Below are 8,511 nucleotides of genomic sequence, written 5' to 3' on the forward strand. Positions count from 1 at the left end.
AAATATTCATTGTGTAGGAGCATGCTAAATGGATGAAGCGAATGCGAGAGCTGAACGATACTCCCCACTACTTAGGATCAAAAAGCTATGCCAGGTTCACACACGATGAGGTATATATGTGCATGCCAACTTATTTTAGACATATAGATGTAAACATTTATATATCTAAATGTTTATTAAAACAAGTGTTAAATAAATATTTTTTTTTGGATGTCGACAAGCAAGCACGTCTGGCACTACTTCTACTCGAGCACAAGCATTTGTAATGACACACACAAGTTGGGACGGGAGTTACCCGAATGAGCGAACAAGGGAGCTATATGTATGCTACTCACCTTGTTTAATATTTATAAGTTATGTGTGTGATAACTTATATATTGACTACAAACATTTGTCTAGCGCACTAACATTTAGTACAACATACAGGAGAGGATGACACAGCTCATAGCGTGACTGAAGGCACGGTGCAATGGGCACCAAATGACACGTACGAATAGACGCTTGGCAAGCCAGAGTACGCAGGAAGGGTTTGGCAAGTTGGGTCGAATGTTTTCCTGTACGAGGGACGACATATTCATACTACACCAGTTCATAGACCCCTTCACAACCACGATCATCCAAGCAAAGGTGGAGTTCCTCACAGGACGAAAGGATCGCATCGATGGAGTGTGAGTTAGAGATTGAGCGGTCAACACATCAGGCTTTGGAGTTACGTTTGAGCTAGATTGAGTCACTGATTGCCTCAAGACTGGTGTGTCCCATGACCCCGGTCACTCCGCAATCCCCAGTACCAGATGGAGGTAGGACACAGCTTTTGGAATGTGTGAAATCGTCTGTTGCTAGTGGTTCTGTAGGTATGATTATGTTTGTGTGAACTGTCTCATTGCACAATGTTTTGGACTTGATATGCATTCTATCATTCATATAGCTTATTTTCTTAATGTTATTGTTCTTATTATTTGCACGTAATGCGATGGCCATTGGGCAGCCATCAAACTTTTCGACAAATTGTGGTATCGCAAATCAACAAGAGTGAAGTGGCCAGAGGTGTATTTTTTGTTGTTGTTTTGTAATTTCTTTATAACCTTTTTGTTAGTGCTATAATTACTTTGTTAATAACTATGACACATATTTCATGTAAGTTCGTTCAAACTGTTGTTTTGAATTTGAATCATTGTAATTATATTATTGATAATTTAAGAAAAATGTAAATTGTTGTTATTGTTGATATCTATAGGATACTTGTCAAAAACAAAAACAAAAAACCAAAACCGATATTATTTTTTTCGGGTTTTTTTTTTTTAAAAAAAAAATGACGCGGCACTTTATGCCACGTCACTACTATTGCTGACGTGGCCTTCTTCCCACATCGGCAACATCCAATGACGTGGACAAAGTGTCACGTCATCCATTCAAGACGTGGCCCTTGTGAAAGCTTCTTAGTTCCACTTGGTATGATATATAGATAATCATTTCAATGAGAAGCATAAGGAGAAAAAATATGATAAAAGGCTCAAGAGGAAGATGTTAGAAAATCTTAAGCCATTTATTTAAACATGAAAAGTCATACAAACATAAAACATACAACTTGTAAGTACTCTAAGAGATTAAAAGGACAAACTATATAAAACCTACATAAAAGATATCAAACACCTTCACTTTTGTTTCCAAAAAGTGTTAATTTGATTTTTTTAAGCTTAGCAAGCACATCTTTGATATCAACTCTTTCATCTGGTAACTCTTCAGAACACCTTAAGCCTAATTCCATAATGGATGAAAGAACACTTTGCGTGATAGTTACATCTCTTTCATTTTCTGTTCTCAATAAATTGTCATCCACAACTTCCATCATCCTGTCAGGAAATGATGCATTTATCCATTGCCTCAAAGTCAATTCTCCTACAAACATTTTGTCGGTAGGTTTCTTTCTTGTGATCATCTCCAACAATATTATACCGTAGCTATAAACGTCGCTTTTGATGGATACTTTTCCTTCCAAGCCATACTCTATCGAAATGCTCGCAATTGTGCAAAAAGGCCTTTAAGTTAGTAATTTAAAATTTAAAAACAAAAATTAAAGAGAAATATACATATATATATATATATATATATATATATATATATATATATATATATATATTTATATCTAAATATAGATTCATTGTACTCATATATCCAACCATATAATGATGTCTGTGTACTAGGCTCCTTAAAGAATAACTATAATTATGTTATGAACAACTTTTGATAAGTCCATATACTTTATTAGCTGACCTTTATTTGACCTTTATTGTTTGGAATAATTGTAACGTGTAATACATAACAAGATTAGTGTTCCTTTTTTTGGGTAATTACTTACAAAAATAAAAGTAGCTTTACGTGGTCAAAGTAGGCTGTCTCAACCCAAACATAATTACATCTTCATACATGCGCATCTACATTTGTGTGCTTGTTTGACTTTGAATTAATTTAGTATGGCCTAAGAGACTGATCAACAAAACTAAACTTTTCTTGTCAATTTAGAGTAGCTGTTGCAATACATTGTGTATTCTCAGTGGCCAAATTTTAGAAGAATTAGCAATAGAGCCATAAGAGGAATAAATAGGTAATTATCCATCTACTCATCAATCATAGCTTGTGTAATTTTTGTTATTAATTAGTGCATATTCAAATTGAATTATGAAGAATTGACATGTACATTGGTATTCTTGAATCTAAAAACTATTGTTGTCCTTCGAAGCTAGTAGCCACTATTAAAAAAATAAGTAGGGGTGAATTCATGTACCTGGTGCAATGTAACCAAGTGTACCAAGAGTTTTGGTTTGTATAGCATCCTTGTGTTCGACTAAAATCTTTGCAATGCCAAAGTCACTCACATGTGCAACCATGTCTTCATCTAGAAGGATATTGGTAGGCTTCAAATCACAGTGCACCACAGATTCTAATTGATCATGGTGGAGATAGTCCAACGCTGATGCAACATCAACCATAATGTTTACTCTTTGAAAAAGATTCAAGCAGTAGTTATAAGAGTATAACCACCTTTCAAGGCTGCCGTTTGACATGTATTGCAGTATTAAAGCTTTGAACTCAAAGTTAGAGCATGTACTAATGACTTTAACAAGATTCCTATGTCGGATTGTTCGTATGACCTTGCATTCTGCATCGAAACTTTTTAAAGCACCCACCAATTGCAAATTTAGAACTTTAATAGCAACAATTGTCCCGTCAAGCAACATCCCTTTGTACACAGAACCAAAACCTCCAGCTCCAAGCAAGTTGCTTTCACAAAAGTTGTTTGTCCCTTGGTAAAGCTCTTGATATGATATCATTCTCTGGTCCAATACAGGCAATGTATTAAATAAACTTGGAACCTGCAATTTTCTTTCTCGATGTCTTCTCAGCATATAAACCAATGCTAGACAGATTGTAACTGAAGCAATGGTAGGAAGAAAATATTTGAGCAGACTTTGTTTCACCTTTGATCGTTGGGAGCTTGGGCTTGGACAAGGTGGAACTCCAAAAGTTGGATCCCCACAAAGTGCTTTGTTTCCTAAAAATGATTTAGCTGTGAAGTTTGCAAAAGGCCCACTTGATGGGATCTCTCCAGATAGCTTGTTCAAAGACACATTCAAATACTTGAGATGTGAAAGTGCCTCAAGAGCCTTAGGAATTACACCAAAAAGATCATTGTAAGAAAGATCTAAGATATCCAATCCTTTCAAGTCTCCAAAAGATTGTGGAATTTCTCCTTGAAATGAGTTCTTTGACAAGTTAAGATAATTTAAGCTTTCAAAAGCTCCAATGATGCTTGGAATATTTCCAGCAATTTGGTTTTGAGATAAATCAATGCCTACAACAACATCTGATTTTTTCATGTTTGGAGACAAATATCCCCCAAGGAGATTCGATGATAGGTCCAAAAACAATAGATTTTCAAGGCTCCATAAATCAAATGGTATTGTTGATTCCAGCCTATTAGAACTAAGGTATAGCCTTTGCAGAAGATTGAGGTTCGAAATGCAATTTGGGATGGATCCAGAGATTTTGTTATTTGAGAGGTCTAACTCACCTAAATTGTTTAACTGACATATGTCTTCTGGAATGATTCCTTCAATTTTATTGCCACCAAGATATAATCTTTGTAACCTCTCCAATCCCCCAATTGTCGGCGGTAGGTTTCCAGACAAATTGTTACCATTCAAAACAAGTGAGGTCAAGGCTTTCAAGGAACCAATTCCCATAGGAATGTGACCCTTTATTTTACTTTGGAATAGACGAATTGAGTGAAGGGTGGTTGAAAAGTTTCCAATAGAATCCGGAAGAGTAACATCCAAGGGATTATTGGATATGAAAAATCGTTCTAAAAATCTGCAATTAGATAAAGATGTAAGAAAATTAAGCTCTTGATTTCCAGGCTCTCCTGTCAGCTGATTATTACCCAGAGAAAGAGCTTGTAGGTATTTTAAGTGTCCAAGACTGGTGGGAATTGGCCCATAGAGTAAGTTGTTAAAAAAATCTACCTTGGCGAGCTTGGAACAATTTGAAAGATACGATGGGATTGGACCACTAACTTTGTTGCTAGCAAAATATAGATTTTCAAGACTGGGGCAGGAAAATTCAGAATTTGATGGCAGATTTCCAAATAGGGAATTATTTACAAAGGAGACTTGTTGTAGAGAGGAAATGTTGAAAAGGTTTTGTGGGATTTCCCCTACGAGATGATTGAAGCCAAAATTCACTGACGACAGATTTGGAAGACGCCAAAAATCACTCGGAATGCTTCCTTTAATGTAATTATTGTTAATGAGAAATGTAGATAACCTCGACAAGTTACTTATAGTAGGAGGTATATTACCAGTTAAGCTGTTACTTCCAAGAGCTAGAAATTCAAGCTTTTCTAAACTCCCAAAACCTTCTGGAATACTCCCCTCAAATCTATTATTTTCTAGGTTCAAGACTAGAAGCTCTCTACAGTGATTCATTTGTGAAGGGAGCCGACCATTGAATTGGTTGTCCAAAAGATAAAGCCCACGAAAATTAGGACAAAGGCTACAAAGATCCATTGGAAGAGTTCCAGAGATGCTATTTCTTGAAAGAGCAATTATGGTTAGAGAGGATATGTTAAAGATGGCAAGAGGAAATGGAGCAGTGAGGCTATTGTATTGCAAATTCAAGAACTCTAATGACGAAATGTTGGCGAGGGTTGATGGAATTGCCCCCGAAAGATGGTTTTTCATGAGATGTATTTCTCGAAGATTCCGACAATTATGCAAAGTTGGAGGGATACTGCCTTCCAATAGGTTGTATGAGAGCTGGAGTATTCTCAAGCGATGTAGGCGACTGATTTCATGGGGCAAAGAACCAAAGAAACTATTATTGCGTAGATTAAGATAGACAAGGAAAGAGAGGTTACCAATATGTGGAGAAATGGTACCTTGGAGTCCTATGTAGGAAAGGTTCAAAGCAATGACTCTTTGCCTGCGGCGGCTACATGAGACCCCAATCCAACTGCAAAAGTTTGTAGTTGTGGACCAATTACCAGCCAAGATATGAGTTTCGTTTGGACCGGAACTGATTTCCGATTTGAAGGCAATGAGAGCTGATTGGTCGGTAAAGTTGGTGGTGGAAGATTGGACCAACAGAAGGATGCATGACGAGTGCTGTAAGAGAAAACCCAAGAGCAGGAGAATGGATGGCCTTTCTATAATTAGCACCATGACTACTGTGCAGGAGAGAGAGAGAGAGAGAGGAGGGCTGGAGTTTATAAAAAAGAAGGCTGTGGCTGGGGATCGATAATAATGGCCGGCCAACATGTTTCTATTCTTCTAGCTATGCCGACAGATTGCTACAAGACATGACAAGGAAAAAGTGGTCAACAGAAACAAACAAAACGACGATCGCTGTGAAAGGGATAGATAATTAATGTTTCATTTGATGTTTTCTTCCTCTGGTTCCCATGCATTTCGATAGTGTCATAATTCATTCATATATGTTTGTCGTGTTTCACATTTTCTAAACACGAGGCCTAAATTTCAAACATATTTTCGACGAAACATCTTTGAAAGGAATTGTAGAAAATATTTTCATTCGGCTTTTAGTTGGAATTTGTTGGATCCTCACCGGGGATGGAGATGTCCACTCAGTGCACTCACGTAGTCCAATAAAAGAATCAAGAACCAAACAAACTCAGAGAAAAATCTCCTTTTTTTTTTTTTTTCTCAATCTCCCACCAAAGCCAGCGACTAACACTATCTGTCTCCGAAACACCACATTTTCAGTGTGCAGAGCAAAGAGACATTTTGAAAACGTCTCTCGTCATTTATCAACGCGCGTATTTTTATCAAAAAAATGCTATGAAGAAATATGTATAATTTCTTCTTCTTTTTTTTTTTTTTTTTTTGACAATAGAAATATGTATAAATATATTTACAAGAAGACGCTCAAGTTTTATTAACTTTTAGATGATGTTAATCGATCTAGGTCTAATCAAAGGGACCCCTATAAATTTGATTGCATCCACTTGAATCAACCGAAGACTAAACCTCATGGCATTAATTAGTATAAGAGTCCGTTTGAGTTTGTGATTTCAAAAAGTGCAATTTAAAAATCAGGAATTAATGTCTTTTCCGACCATCTCGTTGTCCAGCGATTTAAAATAATAATAATAATAAATAAATAAATAAAAAGACGTCCCACCTACTCCCATGGACTTTAGCTAGCAAGACTTTTATGGTCTTGGGTTTTCTAGATGTAAAGGTATATTGAGTGCATACTAGAAAAATGTTTTCCTTACAATTCCAATACAACTCCCACTCATATTGTGTGGGTCCTACATGTGAGACTCACATGCATGGAACCCACACAATGTGAGAAGATTGTTGGGTGAAAGGGATTGTGAAGGTATCATTGCTCATACATACTAAGCACTCCTTTCTTCACCGACGACGACCAGCGACAGCTTGACTTCAAATCAGTGTTGGAGACAAGAATTTATTTTTAGGGGGGAAACTAAAATGTAATAATCTGTACATTATGTTTTACTGCATATAAAATATATGATAAATACAGTTGAGAATAGAACCAAAAACAAAAAGAACTAAATAAATAGAGAAAGAAATACTAGTGAAAATGTTGCCGTGGGTTTGTTCAAGATCCAAAACTCATGAACGAAGAGGTGCAACATCTGTTCAGAGATCTCAAACTATATCATTCATTAATAGAGAGAAAGGAAAGCCTAACAGAAGGGTTTCTTCAGGAAATGCTGACTTTCGACAAAAGCGGAAAATAAAAAAAATAAAAATAAAAATCCATCGCGCGTACAGTGGCACCAGGCCATGCACACACGTTTTTCTTTCTTCAGGGGCAAGGGAGAAGAGGAAAGCATTTCTGTTGTAGATAAATACAAATAAGTGGACAAATGCTTAGAACCACACATGCATTACTTTGTACTCTAAATTAGAGAAGGCCCACGGGTGGAGGCGTGTCTTAAAAGTTTTACGCGAAAGTCATAACCTGTAATGTGATATTTTTATCAAAAGTCAGCATATATTTCCTGAAGAAACCCTTCTGTTAGGCTTTCTTGAACTTATTGTTTCGTATATAAAATATAGAATTTAACTTGCGTAAAACAAAATTTATTTTATTCTAAAAATTATTTTAATAAAGAAACTTAGCCAATATGTTGATTTTAATTAAGTTCATGTCAAATTATGAGTTACTAACTTTTTTAAGGATGCAATTAATGTAACTTTTCATTTTTCTTTTTTTTCCTCCTTAGTATGTTGGAATTCAATTATTCGTATTTATTTTTTACTGTAATCATTAATAAGCCTAATTTGCCTATATGCATTGAGCCTGCACCCATGGAGATGAACGGTCAAACTGGAAATTAGAGTGATTTTTAGAGTTTCAAACTTTTGATTTTATTGTTGCAGTGCATAAGAGAAATGAGTGTAGCATAAAAATAAACAAAGTTTGCTATGCGTTGACGCAGTTTTCAATGCAACGGCACAGGCTGTTGTAAAGCCCCTTCTTTTCTCTCAGCAAAATAACAAATATCAATAAAGGATCTCACTTGGGTGCAAGCCACACCCACTCCGACTCCTAAATCAATTTTCTGAAAAGAATTTAAATAAAGTCTTTATTAACCAAAATTTTCTCATACCCCATATATGGTGGTTTACACTTATTTATAGGTGAAATTTCAACAATTTCTTCCGGATCGGGTAACAGCCTCATCATGCACGTGTGGAAGCAGATGAAAGAAGATGAAACGAGAGCAAATGAAAGGAGATGAAATGAAGCCAATCATGTGTGAGAGCAGATGAAACGACGTGTGATAGAAGATAAGAAATGTGTTGAAGCCAAGCATGCAACGTGTGATTGTGTGAGAGCAAATAAGGAATCAAGGGTTGACAGTAAATATTAACTTTAGAGTTGTGCTGATACTCGCCACGTGTTTTGGTCCAAATTTTATAGGTGAAAGATCTGCATCTCAAAGTTCATGGG

The 8,511-nt window shown here is 36.1% G+C and overlaps 1 protein-coding gene across 1 annotated transcript; it reads right to left on the reverse strand.

Annotated features, from left to right (window-relative positions):
- Nucleotides 1–1,502: 1,502 nt before the first annotated feature.
- On the reverse strand, nucleotides 1,503–5,720 carry LOC133873291 (LRR receptor-like serine/threonine-protein kinase EFR). Its single transcript, XM_062311012.1, has 2 exons — nucleotides 2,786–5,720; nucleotides 1,503–2,007 (listed from the first exon to the last, which is right to left on the reverse strand). Exons 1-2 carry the CDS (start codon nucleotides 5,718–5,720, stop codon nucleotides 1,646–1,648), a joined length of 3,297 nt encoding a protein of 1,098 aa, XP_062166996.1. The 3' UTR covers nucleotides 1,503–1,645.
- Nucleotides 5,721–8,511: the final 2,791 nt, after the last annotated feature.

This window comes from Alnus glutinosa, chromosome 7 (assembly GCF_958979055.1).
Source record: "Alnus glutinosa chromosome 7, dhAlnGlut1.1, whole genome shotgun sequence".
In the NCBI taxonomy this organism is placed as follows: Eukaryota; Viridiplantae; Streptophyta; class Magnoliopsida; order Fagales; family Betulaceae; genus Alnus; species Alnus glutinosa.